Source organism: Castor canadensis, chromosome 5, assembly GCF_047511655.1.
Source record: "Castor canadensis chromosome 5, mCasCan1.hap1v2, whole genome shotgun sequence".
Lineage (NCBI taxonomy): Eukaryota > Metazoa > Chordata > Mammalia > Rodentia > Castoridae > Castor > Castor canadensis.
Window position 1 is genome coordinate 165599670 of NC_133390.1, and position 21048 is coordinate 165620717.

The following is a 21048-nucleotide window of genomic DNA, read 5'->3' on the forward strand; positions in this document are numbered from 1 at the left end:
TGCAGGCAGGAGATAGAGAGGTTCCCTGCAGGAACAAGGAAACCAGTTTACTGGAAGAATCGCCAAAGCAAGGACTGACTTGCCTCCTGATCTCATTAGCCAGGTGCAGCTGATGTGAGGACGCTGGGCCCCAGGGGCAGGAGGCTTTTCCTGCCAGATTCCAGTCTGTTCCCCCTCCAGTGCCTGTGGTTTGTCTCAACACATACTCAGCCCCTGCTGAGATCTATGCAGAACGTTTGGACACATGGCCTCATTTCTGAGACTCTGCTCCCCACTGGAGCGCACCCTTTGTAGACAGGCCTGGAGGTCAGTTTCATGGTGGACTGACAGGGCCTGTACTGGGGTCCCTGAGAAGCTGGAGGACGAAGCCTCCATGCGCTGTGATAAGACAGGACACACAAGGAATGTTCTAAACACCCTCCAGAATGAAGTGTGCCTGATGGCAATGACGGAGGTGTGGAGAAAACTGAGGGAGTCTGGCCTGTGTCCCCACTGCAGGCGGCAAGCATCTCCATTGGAATGAGCTCTCAATCCCAGCAAGGCTTCCTACCACCATTAGCTTATCTGTATCTTGGGGAAAGTGAAAATTATCTCCGCTAAAATGGCATTCATTTCTGTTCTTTCCCTGTATTTTATTGGAATGAAATGGACAATAAAGAAGAAAATAAGGACTCACGATGTATCATCAGAATCAATTAGTAATCATTCTGATGTGTGCTTTACAGTGTTACATGTGAGTGTATATATGTGGATATATACGGCTGAATATATGACATATGCATGCATTATATATGTACATATTTGTGTGTATATGCATTTTTCATAAAACTTAATGTGTTGAATATGTTAATTGTATAATAATTTACTCTTTTCACTTCCATACTGTGAAGATGTCATTAGGAATATGTCTATAATCTGACATTTAATTACTTCATTCCAGCATTTACCTAATTTGTCTTTCTTGGTGGATATTAGGATCTTTCTAGTCCTTTGCTGAACATGCTTGCAGATACATTTTTGTCCCCTTTTCTGGTCATTTCTTTAGGTAAACTGCCATAAGTGAATTACTCATTGGAAGAATATGCACACTTTAGGCTTTAGATATCTACTGCCTAATTATCTCCCAGAAAGGATGTACCATCTCCATTTTTACTGTGCTGCACTGACAATTCTATCAGTATGGTCCCACTTTGTTGTGCTCTAAATCTAGTTGCTTTTCCTTTTCCTAAAAGGTCTTCCCAAAATCATAGACCACTTTGCTTGCTGGATGTCCCACTTAAAATATACAGTATCCACTTGCTTGGAAAACTGACAAGTTTGGGGTCCTCAGGCCAATTTATCACATAAGCAATAAGCAAATTATGAATGAAAGCTTTCAACCACAGACCATGGAATTATCCCCTTCACCTTAAGAAGAAGCCATCCCAGCACAGGGCAAGCTCATTTATAATTCTTCCTGGCTTTTTATCTCCCTTCACCCTGGGGCTTTATAATTATTCTAGGCTTAGGTCCTGTATTTCTGTATAAATCCTGGACACTGCTTCTTTTAAAGAACTTACACTATTATAACATGAAAGCCAGCACTAGCAAACAGTATCCTCTAAAGAGCAGTAAAGTTTCCAGGAGGGTATAAAACAGGTGTGTGAGCTGACCTCCCATTTCAACCTAACTTTATGATTTGAAATCACTTCAACAAACAGCAGGCTATAGAGTCCTCTTTATAGAAAGGGAAACAAGTAATCTCTAGTAGGACACAGGTGACAGGGATATTTTTCAAACTGAGTCCACCAACTGCTTCTAAACCATTGCAAGAAAGGAGGGCACTGATACACCATTCTAGAAACCAATTTTTTCCCCTGACTTATGTTGGTTGAATAAAAAAAAAAAAAAGTTACCATCTTTGTTGACTAAGTGAAATTCTTCAGCTTACCCTGAAGCTACATCAGGAAATAGCACTATGAAAGCTGGGTCAGTTTCAGATGTCCTACAGAGATTCTTTTGACCATGATGTCCCTATTTGACTGGCTTTGGACATTCTCAGGCTAAGTCATTCAGTCTTACTATGCAGAACAGAACTCTGGCAAGTCCACCAAATACTGGGTGTTGGATCAGAGCCAAAGGAATGCCTCATGAGACAGCTGCAGTCTTGTCCTATCTCATATCAGGATTGTAGCCATCTTGTGGGTGGCAGGTATCTTGATAAGAGGCCTCCTACTTTGTAGAAGAATGTTAACCATGGTGTCAATTTGGCTGGGCCCAGATTGAGCATCTATCTGGGTATGTCTCTGAAGCTATTTCTGGATGAGAATAGCATTTAAATCAGTGGACCCAGTAAAGTAGATTCTATCCTAATGTGTGTGGACAGCCAGCATCATCCCATCTTTCAAGGGTCTGAATACAACAGAAAAGTAGAGGAAGGACACATTTGCCCCTTTGTTTCCTACCTGCCTGCTTGAACTGGCACATTGGTCACTTCTTGCCCTGGGGCTGAGATTTACACCATCAGGCCCCTTGGGTCTCAGGCCTCTGGACTTAGACTAAATGACATCACCAGCATTCTTGAGTCTCCAGCTTGCAGATGGCAGTCTGGGGAACATCTCAGCCTCCATAGTCACATGTGTCAGTTCTTCATAATCTCTCTCTCTCTCTCTCTTTCTCTCTGTGTGTATGTGGGTACCAACTAGTCAACCAAGTTCTAACCACGTCATTGCATATGAGCCTGGCTTTCACTAGCCATGCAATAATTTGCCAGAGTACATGGTATACCAGGTCTCCTCCCCAATATTCTCTGAGATATGGATGAGGGAGACGATATTTAGGAAGATTCCCTTTGGGAAATAGTTACGGGATCTATTCATGTACAAGATAAGTTTAAAACATTCCAGGATAGAGACGGATGAGCAGAAAGCCAGGATCCTTTTCCATACCTGTTTTCTACCATCCCTTCCCTCTCCTTCCACCTCCCCAGATTTCTTTTACACAGAGCGTTATTATGTGTAACAGGCCTAGGAAACCCACTCGTGTGCCCTCAATAAGACTGTGTTAGGGACGATGTTCATTGCATCACACAGTGTTTTCTTTATGAAGACTCCTGGGAACAATTCCTGTCTGGCCTCTGTGTGAACGCAGTTAGAATTTCCTGAGCAACTGGCTGTGTTTATCTCGCAGACATTGTGAACTGCATATCTGACAAGCTTGCTTTATTCCATTGGCGACCATGGTGCTGGGGGCTCCACTTGTGACCCACTAGCAAGCAGCAGGTGTGCAGAAGCACAGTGGCAGTTTTAGCATGATTACTGGTTCCTGGGTATTCTTTTCCTGCCATCCTTTCATTTATGTTATCTTATCATGTTTTATATCCCATTGGAAGCCACCTGAAAAAACATTCTGTGAAATAAACTTCAGTTTGCATTGAAAAGTAGATAAATAAACAGCATGGAGAAGAACTCCACACCATGAATTTCTATCTGTTTTCTTCAAAACTTCTATTATGTTCTGCTGTAACACCCTCCTGCCAAAAGTCCTAGGGTTTAGGCATGCAACTCAGAACTGTATCAATAACAATCATAAAATAATCAGAAAACCCAAATAGAGTTGCAAAAAATATTGCAATTGTCTCACCTCATTCTGATGACCCAGCTGAGGCAATGCCATAGGTAAATGACAATGCTTCCTGGATCAAGATATACTTTAATGCTAATTAGAATGAAAAGAGCAAATAACATTAACATGGAAGGAGTGGCAGGCACTACTGTCATTTTCATTCTGCCATGCTGCCAGGTAGCAAGAACTGTTAGTCCCTGGATGGGCATTTTCTGCTCAGGGAGTTTTCGGCTGCAGAAAGAGAGGTAAAGGCATGAACTCCATCGAAGTGTGCATAGAGTTATCCGGGCAAATGAGCACATGAAAACAAGTTCAACACCCTTAGTCATAAGGGAAATGAAATTCAGAAGCACAATGAGGACCATGACACAACTATTTAAAATAAAAAGACTGGACATACTGGGTGCTGGTGAGGATGTGGGGCAATTAGAACTTTCATAGTCTGGTGATGGGAATGTAAATGGTTCACCCATTTTTAACTAGACTAGGTTTTCTTTAAAAGAATATGTCCACACAAAGATTTGCACATTGCTGTTTATACTTTCTTCTTTTTAACAGCAGGAAACTAGAAACAACCCAAAAGATGTCCGTTAACAGATAAATGGATAAATAAATTGTGGCATACCCATAGAATTGGATATTTCTCAGCACAAACTAACTAAATAAAGTGACAATACACACAATACCAAAGATGAGCCTCAGAATAATTATGGTGAAAGACCAGCATATTCTTCTCCATGACTCCATTTATATGAAAGTCGAGCACTTGTAAACTAACAGGTAGTGTCAGGAAGCAGGCCAGTGGTTACCTATTATACATTGGAGGGGGGGCAGCAGAAGGGAGGGATTAAAAGCAGGGACAAGGACTCTCTGGTGGGTAATGCCTATACTCATTATTTTGATTGTGGAAATAATTTCACATTTAAATATGTATCAAGCCTGGCAAACTATATACCTCACATATTATATCTCAATTATACATTAATAAAGCTATTTAAAAATATTTTTTAAATGTTACAATGAATCTAGGTGTGATGATGTACACATAAATACCAGTGCTCAGGAGGATAGTGAGTTTGAGGCCAAGCTGGCCTACATAGTGAGATCCTGTCAAAAAATAGGAGGGAAGGGAGGAGAGAAGGAAAGAAGGGAGGGAGGGAGGGAGGGAGAGAAGGAGTAAAGGAGGGAAAGAAGAAAAGTAAAGAAAAGGTAAAATTTGATAAATAAAAATGTTAACTAGTCACAGACACAGTCATTGGTGGTTCCAGCACTGAACGGTGCAGCTCTAACTTCTGTGATGCCCCATAACTTGGTATTTGCAGTGAGAGGAATATGCCAGTGTTATTACAATGTGTGTCCCATCCCTGCTTCTATTCCCCAAAGAGATCTTTCTTCATCTTGCTAGGGAGGTACCCTCAATAAACAGAACTTGTAGAAAAACACATTGAAGCTTAAAAAGCTTTCCTGGTGAACTTTAGTGAAGGACTCGTTTAGCCAGAGAGCAGACAGGTTGTTCATTTTGGCAACATATTCTGGGAAAAGAGGAACTAGTTTTACCCAGATATCTAAGAACCTTTTAGTTCAGATACTACTACCATGTCACATACTCAAAACCTAAAATATCCAGTTTGCCCTAGCCCTGGTAATCTGAGTTTCAAAGACAAAGTTTATTAGAAAGTAGTTGAGGAAGGTCATAGTTATAAATTCTCTGAAACTTTCAGATTTTGGCATCAGTTTCTCCATCTATAAAGCAGTTATACCAATGCTGACTAGAAGATTATAGTTACAATTTAACACTATCATGCATGGAGAGCGCCATCCAAGGAGCTAAAAAATATTCCTTCCCCTTACCCATCAACCCTTCATCCCAGCACACTCTCTTGCCTTATGATGGATGGGCTAGTGTGAGCAGGGGCTTCTCAATTCTTACCTGGAGCCAAAGTTTGTCATGCTGTGACCACTTCCCGCCAGCAATGCACTGAAACGTGGCGTTCTGTCCCACGTTCACCTCAACATTTTGGAGTCGCAAGAAATGAGGTGCTTTTCCTAAGACAAAAACCAAAGAACACATGAAGACAGGATTCCATGATCTGTACCATTTCCCCATCACGAACAGCAGCTTACAATGGACACTGGGTGGAGTAGAATGTGTGCTGAAGAAGAGTGCTGGCTCAGTAAAGAGAAGATGGATTATTTACTAACTCAGGCCTATAATGGGAACTCCACACACATGATCTCACTTAAACCTCCCAAAATCCAGGAGGTGGATGGGATCCTCACTTCACAGATCAGAAAACTAAGGCTCTGAGGGGGTGACATACCTTGCCATAGTCAGACACCCAGAAAGTGGGGTAACCAATACACAAATCCAGGTCTCTGAGACTCTCAAAGTCCCTTTTAGTAGCTGTAATGAAATACTGCTCTGTTAAACTGGCACTAACATCCTGAAATGCATCCCAACTGACTTTTGTCTCTGGGGCTGGCACTGAAGAACAGGTATACCCCTAGAACTGAAAGCTGGGAAAAAGAAAAATTGGAGATGGAGTAGGGAAAATCTTCACCACTGAGAATCCTTTCCTGTGGCCTGGGTAAGAAGAGAGAAGAAAGCTAAAGTGAAGCACCTTTGCCTTGAGAACTGCACTTGGCCTTGGTGATGATGCTAATGATGACAATGAGGATGAAGATCAGAGGAGAGATAAAGAAGGAGAATACTAGCAGTTGTCATTGAATCTTCTCCAGGATAGATGTCTTCTAGCATTAATTAATTTAACCCAGTGTAATTGGTGGTGGCACTATCTCCAGGGTTCATGAAAGAACTGAGGCATAGAGACTATCAGAAACTTTTCAGTTCACAAGGACCCAGAGTTTACACTCTTAGCCCTAAGCAACGGCACCTCTTGAGCATGAATGAGAAGTAGGACATTGATTCTAGGGATGGGGAATAACAGGGGAAAGGACTCTCAAATGAAAATTGGTGTTTGAGGGCAACCAGTCCTAGAATTAAGCAATGATTCATGTTGGGTAACTTGGGTTCACTTTCTTCCTTTTCTAAGGAGACAGCCTTCCAAATAATAGCAATATTAGGTTTCCATCAGCTGATAATCAATGACTAGAAAGAAGAATGAGTTTTTTCATTGAGCACAGTGAAGGATTCCAACCAAAGTCAACAAAATCAGTGATGGACTTAGTATTGACCCCCAACTCCAGAATGGGTCTCCAGAATGGAACCAATGGAGAACTCTGAGAAAATGAAAGAGATCAACAAAGACCTTTGGCCATCTTCCCATGGACAAATGTACAGAGACATAGGAACAAGGAATCATTTATTGAAAAGTCTTTCAGCACTGGATATGATGATAAATGCCTATGTGTTTCATCTCATTTAACTTTGTCTCATCCCCAGGAAGCAGGAACTATTATCATTTCCTTGCTAGAGAGATAGAAGCCAACATTCAACAAGTTTACCATTCTCAAAGCTATGCAGCTTCAGTGAGAGACAGAATCAGAATTCAGTCCAGCTTCATTTTATCCCCAAACTTGGCTTGTACCTAGCACACTCTCTTGCCTTCTCACTGGGAATGAAGATAGTGTCATCGGACAGACCCAAAGCCCAGAGAAAGGGTTCCCAGACAAGATGGTGCTGGCACTGTAGGGTCCTCTACTTGCTCCCCAATATTTTGCATGTAACCCCTTTCCTTATTATTTTTCCTGTGGGCTTCACACTTTGAACTATCTTGTCTACCAAACTGTGTCACCACCTGTAAAGGCTCTGAAAAATCCAAGAACTTTGGTGTGATCAGGGACACTGGCTATGAGAAAATATAGACCTTCTGCTCAGCTTTTTAAACTAATGACAACAGCTCAGAGACTCCACTTGGTACATTCAGGGCCCCGCTGCTAGAGTGGCATCAAGGGTCTACAGACCAGGCAAGACCATTTCTGGTGGGCTTCTCAGAGTTTAAGATTCCTGCATCCAGCCAACCTGACAAATATCATGCAGCTTTGATTGCTGAAATCGTTTCTTTTGGCTCTCCTGTATAATTTTGTAAAGTTATTTTTGGAAATACCAGTTCAAGTCAATTCTTCAAGTGGTAATGGAGTGAGCGAACCTTGTATGTCTGTTTATGCCACAGGTTTAAAGAAAAGGGGACATCCACCCAGGGGGGAGTGCTGAGCCTCGGTCTCAAGGCTGAGAAGTTCTGTGTTGAATTTTACAAAGGGTTGCTCTGTCCATACCCTCTAGGACACTGGGGAAAATTAGGATACTGGGGAAAACATTAGGCTCTCAGACATGTACAATTAGAGACAGACCCTCTCTAAATCAATGGCCCCTGCTTATTTCTGGCTCCTCCCCTCTTCCCTTTTCTCAGCAACAGACCTTTTGTCTTGATTCTTTCCTCTTAAATCCCTCTCCTCCCTCCCTTCTAGATTCAAAAGTTAAATGCCCAGTGGCCCCTAGTGTTAACAGTCTGGCAAAACACATAATTTACAACAAAGATATAGAACATATGAGCCCACAGGAACCAGACAGTTACGTAAATTAATAAAAGTGGTTCAGTTATAAATCAAAAGAAACAAAAACACCATCTCCTTGCCCCTTTTATTTGTTTTCCCACTTTTGATAGAGACTCAAGTAAAATAAAGATTTTTCTACATAAGAAAAACAACATTGCAAGCATAATTGCAACTGGAAGCTTCAACACTGGGAAGACAATAGGGAGTAGTGAGGTCTGGGGGTACTTGGTGCCCCACAGAAAAGAGGAAGCTGCTACTTAAGTACAGCAGAAGTAGGGACCGAAAGAGTACTTTGCTTCAGAATGTCAATCCTTTGGTTTCTCCAGGGAAGTAAAAAGTTCTGATTTTATATGAAACCTCTTATCTAAAATATTGGCTGAATTTTATTACAACATCACAAAGACTTAACAAAACATATCAATAGGCAGGCTTCATCAGTCTATGGTCTCTGATATGTTGTTCTTGTGTAAATCACCTAGAACAATTTCTACTGGCCAGTCTTGATCTACTTGGCCCCATAAATCCAGTTACACCCCCAGTCATCCATGCACTGCAGTATGAGGATCAAGGGACTGCTAACCTTGGACCATACAGGGACTTATCTTCACTGCCCTCTTCTCACTCAGCATTCCCTCTACAGGTACTCATTCTTGTCTCTGCTCTTTGAGACCCCTGATCACCCTTGGCTCACGACAGGTAGCTCTCTCTTAGGAACCCGTTTGGTCCTCTTTTCTGTACGCCTGGCCTCTTCAGCTCTCCTTTTTCTACTCCCCACTCCAATCTCCTCTTCTGTCAAACACTCTTTCCATTGTTATTCCCTCCCTGCCCTCACACTCAAGCTCTTGGAGAGAAATACCTTCACCAACTTTGACTCATCAACCTTTAGTCAAATATGGCTGACCTCAGCACCCAGGCCAGCCACCAGTTCATGGCTTTAAGCATCACTCACTCACTCCCCACTGAGACTCAGCTACCCCAAAGTAGGATCCTGCTGAACAGGGTTAAGAGAAAATGGGCTGTGCATTTGGGGCAAAGATGCCTTGATGTTGGTGACATTTAAACTCCTGCAGATGTCAGTGCAGCATCTGAAGACGTATTATTGTGCCCTTTATCTCGCTCTTTAAGCCTGACAGTGCTCAGCAGGAGCCCACACAATTGGAGAGAAAGCTCACTACATACATTAGAAATGTGTTGCAGATGCTCTGTGAGCTTGGGGACATGGTCCTGCAAGGTTATGATGGTTTTTTAAAAAATTGGTTTGAAAAATTTTAAAAGTCAACTTAGGAGTTAGAAACTTTGAAAGCAAGTGGAAAATGCTGCTGACATTTATCGCATACTCAGGCTAACACTGAGAACCAGCAGAGCGTGGTTGGTAATGATGGCCAAATAGTAACTTTTGGAATAACAAAAAAAAAAAAATGTTAAATGGGCTATAAAATATAGAGCAGAGATTTCAGGTGGTAAGAGAAAAGAATTTCCTTTGAGTATTACTCCTGACTTCTGGTCACTGTTTTGGAAGCTTTGAGGCAAGCATTTGAAGTCATAACTTCAGCTCCAAATGATGGGGAATATAATAGCAAATCAGGCACTAACCCTCTAGAACTTTTGGAGTCATTAGTAACAGCATTTATTGATAAACTCTGGTCATATGGTAACAGAAGATGTTTTGAAGGACAGCAGCAGAGAATTAAAAAGCTTCAGGACATGAAGGAATGCATATTTTTAATATACTTAAATTTTTAACCATCCATGAGTGAAGTCATAAATATATTAATACTGAAGCTAAAGTTTGGAGAAAATACTTTCAGTCTAAAGAACAGTTCAGAAGCTGCAAGCAGGATGCATGACGTGTAATCTGAGTAGCTCCTGGGGCCATGGTCAGCACCTCAGGAGATAGCACACATGCTCAGTTCTCCCCAGATTTGTACTACTTTGCATAAGCCAGAGATCTGGGAGCTGCCATCTTTGAGGCCTCCTTTTCCCAAACTGACTCATCAAATAAAACCAGTTAGTTTTGGTGCCTAAATTTAGTGCCTAAATACATTTCTACTCTAACCACTCCTCTCCATCTACTTCTTCATAGCACTGCTTACTTACCATCTGTTATAAGCTGAATCATGTCCCCCTGAAATTCATATGCCAAAGCTCTACCTCCTTAGTGCTTCAGAATGTGACTATATTTAGAAATAGGGCCTTAAGAGAAGTGATTAAAACCAGGCCATTGGATAGACCCTAATCTAATCCAACTAGTGTCCTTATAAGATAAGGAAATTTGAATACACAGAGATAGCAAGGGTATGCACACAGAGGAAAGACCACATGAGAATACAGTGAGAAGGTGAACATCTGCAAGCCCAGGAGAATAGTCTCAGGAGAAACCAAATTTGTCAACACCATGACCTTGGACAACTACCTTCAAGAACTGTAAGAAAGTTCACTTTGGTTGTTTAAGTTACTCAATCTGGCACATCTTGATGTCAGTCCTAGCAAAGTAATACACCATCTGTTGTATCATTTAATTACCTATTACTTGCTTTATTTTCAGTTTCTCTCACTTCAGTGGAAGCTCATGAGGACAGAGAATGAATCTATTTTCCACACTCTCATAAACCCATAACAGTGTTTGATACTAAGTACATGCTCAGTGAACATTTGTTAGTTGGTGAATGAATGGCTCTCCTTTACCCTGGTCCAGACCACCACCATCTCTTGCCTGGCTCCAGCACACTCTTCCCCACAGGTTTCCTGACCTTCCCATGGCTCTTCAATTCACTTTCCAAAGCAGTCCAAGTCATTCTTGAACAATTAACTGAGGTAATACCCCAGCATAACCCTCCACTGCTGCTTCTGGCACTTGGATTAACCTGTAAACAGCCCATGATGAGTGGTCAGACCCAGATTACATGCCCAGCATTCACTTCGACCACTCCCTGCTATGTTCCATTTGCTCAAGAGCTCAGTCAGCCCGAAGTTTCTCTCATGGTAGGGCCCTTATCCTTCCTGTTTCCGCTGATGAATCCTGTTTCCTTCATAAATTCTCACACAGTGAACTCCTTTCTAAGATTCGAGTCCCAGATCAAAGCACATCTTCAAAGGCCCCACCACCACCACTAATGAACAGTCTCAAATTTATTATATTCGCAGCACTTACCACTGTCTTAAATTATTTATTACTTACTTAATATTAGTTACCTATTTAGTACCTTTCTTCCTGTCCCTCCTGCCAAGTAAATATCATGAGAACAAAAACCTAACTTTTCTTACTCACTTAAGTATCCATTGTACCCAGAAAAGCTTTTGAACACATAGCTCACAATAAATAATTCACTTTTGAAAAAAAGGATGAATAAAGTCCTGGATTGAGCTCACAGACACTGTCAGGATTTGCACATATAGTTAAATGCAATTTTTTTCAACTCCAGCCACTCTGTCATGGGTCTCATATAAGAAGGTTTCTGGGAAGTTTGTGTTTAAGCTGCCTAAGCACTGAAGTTGAACTCAGCCAAAGCAAATCATGCAAGAGTAGAGCCAGGGTCACATCTTCCTGAGTTATATCCCATGGCCCATTTGCTGAGTAACAGGCTCTTAGCAATTCTATAACCATGTAATCCACAGTCCTCAGCAGGAGGATGAGTCTGTCAGGAGAATCCCAAATTCATAGCAGCCCCAGAGAAGGGAAATTTCTGAAGGCACCCTGAGTCTTTCATGGAGGAAAGGCATCTAAATGCTCTCTGGTGAATGCTGTCCCATGGAGATTAATCAGAGAGAAGGGAATGTTTGCCTGTGATGACAAGCTATAGACAGTGTATGGAACTAAGGCAGAGATTCTACCAAGAGATGAGCATCGAGGCTGGGTATAATGGTGGAGGTGAAAATTCCCATTAGAGCACAGAGTTCTGGGACCCAAGGAGAGAATACCATGCTGTATTCTGCTGGAAAAAGCCAAGTGTCACCTAAGTTATGAATCAGGAACTCAGATGCAAAGGTAAGCATGTTCTAGGAGGAGAGGTATATGCAGGAATTGAGAAAGACAGAAGGCTTCTTTCAGAGACTGTTCATAACTGGGAGGCCTGGAATTGTAGTACACATCTGTAATCCCAGCTATGCGGGAGGTGGAGATAGGAGAAACATGGTCCAAAGCCAGTCCCTAACAAAAATGTGAGATCCTATCTGAAAAATAAATTAAAGCAAAAAGGACTGGAGACATGGATCAAGTGGTAGAGCACTTGTCTAGCAAGTTCAGGGCCCTGAGTTCAAACCCCAATACCACCCTTCCCCCCAAAAAAGCAATAACAACAACAAAAATCTAGGGACTGTGCCGCGTTGAGTGTGTGGTTACATGGACTATAGGTAGAACAGAAACTTCCTTAAACATCTGTCCTGTCTTAGAATGAAGATTCTTCTCCAAGGGGCAGCAGACAAAAATGATACCCAGGAACCAAAGTGGGGAAATATTTTGTCCTGGTAAGGAGTCTTCATCTGCATGTCTATAATATGAACCTTGCATAGCTGGAGGTTTCTAGATCCTCTTCACATCAAGTCTGGTTCAGCAGACACATTTTCCAGGCATGACTGAATGGAGAGACCCATCCAAGAAAGTCTAAAAGGCTTAGTGTGTAACCCAGATAGTAGGGACCTTAAGCCAGAGTAGTGGAGAATCTAGAGGACCTCAGTATTTCTGACATACTGGGTTAAGTCCTGGGACAGAGCATGTCTGTCTTGCATACACACCAAACTCAGCTCCCCAAAATATTGTCTGGGATTTAGAACTTTTCTCAAACTCCTCCAGAGAAAGCTCTCTAAGAAATAAGTCAGAGCATGGTGGTCTCGTGGCAGAAAGAGGGAAGGAAGTCATATTTGAGGGTCTCACAAATTCATTTCAGCAGAAGTGAAAAGAACCATCTCACTGAAAGAAATATAAATGGGGCTGAGGTGAGAATAGTCCCCAGGTAGAAGGATTAAAGGTACATTAGGAGAGCACACATGACATCTTTTGAGACAGCAGTAAATGCATAATAGCCCACAGCATAACTGCTATGGTTTGTCCTCTGAATTGAGGCAGGAGTTTAAGCCCCCAAAGTTGGGGCCATAAAGAGGATAGACACTTAGTCCAACTATGGCATGTCCTGGAACCTCCAAAACCATGAGCTAATTAAACCTCTTTTCTTGGTAAAGAGGTCTAGCCTGCCTTAGGTATTTCATTATGGTAACAAGAAGCTGACTAACACAATGACTCAGGGTCATATGAGATAATGGAAAGACTCCCTCCACCGTCCCCCAGGGGAGGTTACCTAGAACTAGATGGCTGAAAAGAAACTGATAGAAATCTAACCAGAGCACTAACGAATTGGGGCTGGCATCCCTGCTGCTCCTTCCAGGTGCTGCCACAATCCCTTTGGTTACAGTCCCCAATGGACTGTCTTTAGATATGATGCCATCACAACTACCTGCACGCAGGACTTGGCCTCTCTGATTTGACAGGAACCACATCTCCCTTCTGAAACACATTCATTCAAGTGTGTTTGACTACATATTGCAAAGAGAGGGAACTTTAAAGGGAAAGTAGATGGGCCTGGAGAAGCAGCATGGCTTTAAGGATTCTTGACACTAAATAAGTAGCAACCACCAGGAGTAATCTCTCCCTACGCCTACATGGGGCTGATGAGTATATTTAAAATTATTTTTGAAGAATTAATAGCTTTGGGGCACTTTTCCCTGTGAGTGAACAGTGTGCTAATTTGCTCAGTGTTTTGGTGGTATTCTTTTTTTTAAGACAATTGCACAAGATTCTATCCAAAGCCCTCTAATTCTTCCACTTCAGTGGTCTGAATCCCACTAATAAACAATCAGGACTTTAGACTGCCTTAATAATGGAGAGAGAGTCAAACGAAGATGTTCTGCTGCTCTCTGCAAATTCCTGAAGGTACTGCCTGTTGAACAGACCGGCAAAATTATGGATTTATTCAGGACTGATTGCATTGGGTATGTAAGCATTTTTGAAAGATTAAAGGAGAGAAAGAGAGAGAGAGAGAGAGAGAGAGAGAGAGAGAGAGGGAGAGAGGAAGAGAGAGAGAGAGAGAGAGAGAGAGAGAGAGAGAGAGAGAGACAGATGTTTGTGAGCTGAATGAATAGGGAGGTTGCTTATAATCTCAGAGCTACCCAGTCTGGAATGGAGCAGGGCTGTGTTGGGAGAAAGAGACAGACTTACTGCATGGATGAGCGAGGACCCGGACCTCGTCCACAGCGATGTAGCCAGGATGACCCTTCAAAGAGACCGATTCAAATATCACCTGCAACACACAGGGGCAGGAGTCAATTTCACAGAAGCAATTGTAAATATCCATCCTAGGAAGTTGCCCAGCCCCCATCTCTTTCTGTCTCAGCTTCCCATCAGAACCAACCAAAGAGGCCTCATGATTGGGCAGCACGTAATGCTGGCAGGTGACTTGAATTTTCAAAACACGCAAAAGGCCACACTCTAGTCACTAGCAACAGAGGTCAACCACATGGACATTTTTAATGGATTTCAGAAATAACACTGAGATGCAAGGAAAACAACCCAAACATGGCCTGGGGCTCCAATCTGCACCTTTTTCATTGTGGTTCCAAATGAAACACAGGGGAGAATTTCTTCCTAATATCCCACTTTCTTATTACCCTGGAAGTGGCATAAGCCACGCTGACTCTGATTGGATTCTACACTTTTAAGGGACATAAGCCACCTGAATGACTGACAAATAAGCAGCGCGTACCTGTTGGTATTCAGGGGTAGAGGGCAACAAGTTCTTTGAATTCACCAATTTGATTCCCACCTAAACTGCTCATTTCCATTTTTTTTTTTCTTTGTGATACTAGGGATTTAACTCAGGCTCTTTCACTTACTAAGCAAGTGTTTCTACCACTTGAACCATACCTACAGTTGTTTTATTTTTAGTTTGCTTTTCAGGTAGGGTCTCCTGGTATCCTCCTACCTCTTCCTCCCAAGGAACAGTCTTATGTTACCATGCTTGGTTTGTTTTTGAGATAGGGTTTCACTAACTTTCATCCGGACTGGCCTGGAATTAAAATCCTCATGTCTCTACCTACAACATAAAAAATTTATAATTTAGATAACAGCTTCCCTCACCTTTCCTCTGGCTTCACCAAGGAAACCTGAATAGTTATATGGGCCACATGGCTGCTATCCTTGACCTCCCTAATTCCAATGGCATTCTCCTCCAACCCACCTCAGCCACCTCCTCAATCTTGTCCATCACCACTCTAGAACTTGGAAGTTCCATTTTCTTGTACTCCGTCATAATCTCCTACCCCACAGTCCTCTCCCAAGTCACTGCTCTTTAACCTGCAACTCGGGCTCAAATGGTACATGGACCTCTACTTTCCTGCATGTCCACTTAGACCTTCTGCATCCTTAAAAAATCCAGATTCCTCCATCAATTTGGCTAATCACCCATATAAATGTCTCCTGAAGCCCCAACTCCTTCCCACCTTTATTCCAACTTTGCCAAGCCTATTGCAATCTACCTTCTCCACTCCTGGATCCCACATAAATGTTCCTCTTTCATCATTCACCCATCCAACTCCAGCAGACACCACATATTTAAGAGGACAAAGGGACTTCTAAATCCTTACCCACCAACCTAATCTTCATCTACACCAACATAGTCTCTGCTCTGCAAGAAATGCCAGTGCCCTTGACCCTGCCCCACACTGCATTTTCCAACTTCTTGGTTCTTCTTGATTTCCTCTCTCTGTCCTTTATCTCCATCCCTCCCTTTTAACCATGACCTCAATACATATGAATATTTGGGCTTCTCCTATTCCTGAAAAACTATCCCTTTGTAGTAGGTTCTTCTCTATTATAGTACAGTTGCATTTCAATTACACTTATAATTCTCAGCAATTTAATCATCATCACTCCCCACACTTTCTTTTATTGACTATAAAACTTCAACATGCATAAAATCTAGACTTTGTCTCCAACACTCCCCTCAAAACTTCATAAAAGCCACTAATAATCACGTAAGCACTAAATCCAACAGATACTTTTTCTAGTCTTTATCTTTCTTTAAAGAGGAAGATGATGCCATGCTTGAGCTCTGGATCAAAATACCTGGGTTAGTCTTGGTAGTGCTACAGGGAGAGGTATTTTACTGTTGTATACCACAGTTTCTGCGTCTGTAATCTTAAATGTCAGCCTCATTGGGTGATTTTTCAGATTGAGAGAGTTAATACCCTTCTTAGAACATTGTGTGGCACACAGTACTTTCCCAATAAAAATCTACCCTAATCAGGGCTGGGATGTAGCTCGATGGTACAGTGCTTGCCTAGCATGCGTGAAACCCTGGGTTCAATCCCAGCACCACAAAAGAAAAGACAAAAAAAAAATCTACCCTAATTATTATTACTACTGCATCATCCTACAATTGTTAGAGTTCATAGCTTCTCCCTTTCTAGATCTCTCTTCTTTCTGGGACAGAGGACACAGCACAGTTTTTCCTCATAAATCTGGGACTATGCTAGCATAAGCTTGCAAGCACTCTTCCTTTGCCCTTTTAAAAGTGGACCTCCTCTACCCCTCTTTGAAATGCACACACTCTGCCTTCAGCCACTGCCAATCCACTGGCAATCTTGAAGCCCAGGTCTACATCCTAGACCTTTCTGCTGAACAACAGTCTCACTTATCCAGCTTGCAGCTTTTTGTTTCTACCTAGATATCACATTGATGCCTCAGTTGCAAATTGTATACAACATAACTGAACAAATCCCCTCTCAAGTCTCCTCCCTCTCTTCCCACTCGGCTATCCCTCCTGAAATATGGAACTTGATGGGAGGCATTTGTTTCATCTAGTCATCCAAGCTAGAAGTCTGGGCATCCGTCTGGGCTTCTCCTTCACCCTTATCTATCATCTTCAGTTTCTTGTGCTTCTACACTACTAATATTTGTCAAATATGTTCCTGTTTTTCCATCTCTGTTATTAGGATAGATCAATAACAGTCTTTGGTAAATCAAAACCAGTCAGACATCAGGACCACTGCTCTGGTTTAGCCTGCCATCACTTTATTTCTGCCACTTTGACAGTCCCCAAAATGGACTCTCTTCCTCTTGACTTTTACTCTTCAGGTCAACCCTGTGTATGGACTGTAGGTGATGAGACAAACAGGAAAACAGCCATGTGGAAACTTTTAGTGATCCATATGTTCAGGTCAGTAGATTCAAAGGTTAACATTCACAGTGGGACCTGGAACTCCAACAGCTGTAATAAGCGAGAAGGGAATGGTGGACAGGTAACAATAACTGTGAAGAGCAACCTCCTTGAATAGTAAGAGCTATCAATGAAGCAGTGTGGGCTGCTGGAACTTATGTGCAGTCACACAAAACATGGCAGCTGCACCAACATGTTGACCACCCTGGCAAAGTGGTTTACTAAGATAGCTGGGTAACTCAGAGAGAATTAACACGCAAAATTGTGCAGGAGGTGAGGAAAGCTTGCCAAATAAAAGTGTGACAGCTCCCTCACCCTGCAGGAGACAAAACCAACAGAAGGTCTTTCTGTGAGGAATCTAGTTGTGTTTTCTAAAATAATTCAAAGGAAATCAAAAGCAAAGTCCTTAGAAAAAATAAAAGAAAATACAACATTAAAATAAATACATTGAGAAAGAAATAGCATGAACGCATTTAAGCTGTGTAATAAAAATGACAAAAGTCTGGAAAAATATTTCTGCTTTGACAATAAATATAAATGGGTTAAAACAGGAAAAGCTCCCAGACTGTCTAAATAATCAAAGTCTAATTGCATGCTATAAGATAAACACCTAAAACAGAATGACTCCATAACCTTAAAAATAACAAGCTGAACAAAGACACAATAGGGAAAGCAAATAAACAGAAAACAGTTGTTGTAAAAATAATGGAAGTGCCTCAGAGTGGAATTTTAACCAAAAAGAAAAATAAAAACCATTAAGTGAACTAAAATGGTCACTTAAAAAACACACAAACCAAGAGACTAAAAAGAGGAAAAAAGATGGGGAAAAAAACCCACAGTATTTGAAGATTTTAACACATCTTAGATTCTTATAGAGAAAAATGCAATGATATCAAGTATATATATGCATATATATATATATATGTAATGTATTTACTAAATGTATGTTAACTTAAAGAGAGAGTGAAATTTCTGCTCAAATGCTCATGAATTTATGAAAAGATCATAAAGTAGACCATGGTGTAACTTTAATAAATCCCTCAAAAAAAAAAACAGAAGTTGTATAGGTTTGAGTTAATATAGTTTCTAAGCAAATTCTCTAAAACTGGAAAATAATGAATGTTAAAAATCAAGTTCTTCAAAGTGACACAATACCTTCATAATAACTATGATGTCAAAGTGTGTTTTGTGCATTAACAAAAGTCTGAAACAAAATTAAGAGTCAACTGACAAGCTGAGAATAATACTTGTAATATATATGCCAGCTAAAAGGAATACGTGCTTTTTTCTGCATGCAAAGGACTATTGTCAATCAACCAAATAAATGAATAAACCCTCCAAAAGAAAAACTGGCAAATAATTTCTGCAGGAATTAATTCACAAAAGATAAAGTTAGGAATGGTATTAACCTATGAATTCAAATTTTCTTAAATGTCACAGGAGATGGTGGGAAGGTATCCCAGAAGACCCCTGCAGCCTTTGATTGCCCTATCACTGTGCTTTGGTGTGTGGGGAGGGTCCTGATCACAGGAAGCTCATGCCTAGGACTTAGCCAACTCCAGTCCCTGGGGACAGACACCACAAAGAGATGGGAGGAGCCATGACCTTCTGGGAAAGAAAGTCCTGTCCAGGAGTTTTGAAAAGAGAGAGAATGTGCTTTGGCCAAGCACATTCACAAAGAAACTCAAACCAAGGCCTTTGGGGAATGAAATTCAGGTAATGGAATAAGAGTGAGAAGACTGGAGGCTACTCTAGTCCTGACTGTCCTCAGGGGTCATGGAGGATGGGTGAAGTTCAGTGAAGGACTGAAGAGACCCTGCATGCAAGGACCAGAGCAGAAGGCCTAGGATGGAAATCCCAACACCTCTGAGGAAGATTCTTCAACCCTAAGGCTGCCATGTGAACCTACCATCATGGCACTGTACTAGAGCCCCATTTGAGACCTCCTAGTGCAAGTGCTGGGGAGATGGGATATGCAAGGAAAGTTGCAAACCTCTCTGTGCATGAGATGAAGCCAGGAAGTAGCCTCCCAAGAGAGGCTGAGAGACATTGATATTCAACCCATCAAAAAAATCAGGTGTGCACATATTTGGAGGATGGTGCAGATGCATCGGCCATAGTTTAAGAGATCTGCTGTTTTACTCTCATTTTGTAATCCTTGTACACAGAACATGTATAGCAAACAATTCAAGGGGATGCAAACATTTTCTTAAAGGATAAGAGAAAAATGTTGATTATCAGAACTCTTAGGAATGGGACCTATACATATACATTTTTATGAGGAAGGATTTTTTAGAGTAAAAATAAGAGACACTCTTTCTCACACTAACCTGGTGGCCTGCACAAAATGAAGAGGTGGATTGGCTGATTTGTAGAGAGGGATGGAATGGACGATAGAGGAGTTGGGATGGAGTTACAAGGATGAGAGTGGGCCCCATATTGTGATGAACTCTCCTGAATTGCCAGTGCAATTGTTAAGCCTACAGAATACCAGATACCAGGGGAATTCCTGAGGAAGGGACTAGGTTGCAAGATCAGTTGAATCAAATTTAGGTGAGTCTTTCATTGTAGGGATCTATGTAGCAATTATAAATGCTGAATAAAGGTCACTTTACCTAGGCAGGAGAATAAAAATTAATAAAAGTTATTTTTTTAAATCTCAGGACAGAAAAGTTCAGAGTGATTAAAAATATGAAATAGAATTTATATCACCCAGAAAGAGACAGCAATCAAAAACATGTGCCTTCACAGGCATTTAATCAGCCCTGCTGTCCTGAGAAGAGGCAGATAAAGGGTTTGGGCTATGCAGGGACTTTCTGATCTGGGGCCTTGCTGAAGGTCTGGTCCCAGAAAGCCCCATAATAAGAAAGATGAAATCTGTGTTTATTACAGAGCTAAAGTCAATTTTAGGACTGTGAAATATGACTTTAGTAAATGAATGCATAATAAACTATCAGATCTGAATCCCATCAATGCTGAAAACCAAATTGTATTTAGTCCACAGAATCTACATGCAAGACCAGATTTCAAGGTCTGCAAGATTTTAAGAGTCATTTTGCTCCGTGTTTGAGTCTCCTGGGCTGTCCCCTTTTCTCATCATGCTACCTGTGTGTGTGTATGTGCAAGTGTGTTGAAGTCTGGGAGTATGCAGAGGTTTGGCACATGAGTGTACTTCACTGTATATAAACATATAAGCCTCCATTGGTATCTGGGTGCATGTGTTTGTATGTGTTTAAAACACATGTCTTTTCCAAAGTGCTGCTCTCAACGCTATTAGTGTTTTTGTTGCTGCAAAGCTTAGAGAAGAGAAAATGTAATGATGCTGTGGTAGTCAACACCTTGGAAATCAGAAAAGTTACCCAGATGAGGCTGATTATCACAGGGATGGCACAGGAAGCACCAAAGACAGATAGACAGACTGGACAACAGAGGGCTTTCTCCCTCTTTCTCCCTTTTCTCTTTTTCTTTCCCTTCCTCCTTCCTTACAACAATTGCTGAGGCCCATGGCAAGTCCCACCTGACAGGAGCCTTCATTGAATCTGTTCCTCTTTCCATCTGACAAATTAGAGAGCTGTGATTCTGACTGATGACAGGATATGGCCTACATTACACAACTAGAGAGGAGTCTCAGAATGAGCAAGCTATTTCTCCCTAAACACAAGACATAGAGCTTGGAGCCAGAGGACTCAGGCAGAATTGTGGGAACTTCATTTACCTGTAATGT

General features: G+C 41.6%; 1 protein-coding gene across 11 annotated transcripts in view; it reads right to left on the reverse strand.

Moving 5' to 3' along the window:
* The window catches only part of Ptprt (protein tyrosine phosphatase receptor type T), a 1025960-nt gene that overhangs the window by 664345 nt on the left and 340567 nt on the right, over window positions 1-21048 (reverse strand). For all 11 annotated transcript variants that reach the window (XM_074074791.1, XM_074074788.1, XM_074074793.1 and 8 more), the window contains exons 4-5: window positions 14327-14408; window positions 5534-5649 (exon numbers count right to left, since the gene is read on the reverse strand). In XM_074074791.1, the coding sequence (XP_073930892.1) occupies window positions 5534-5649; window positions 14327-14408 (198 nt within the window). The remainder of the gene's footprint in view (window positions 1-5533; window positions 5650-14326; window positions 14409-21048) is intronic.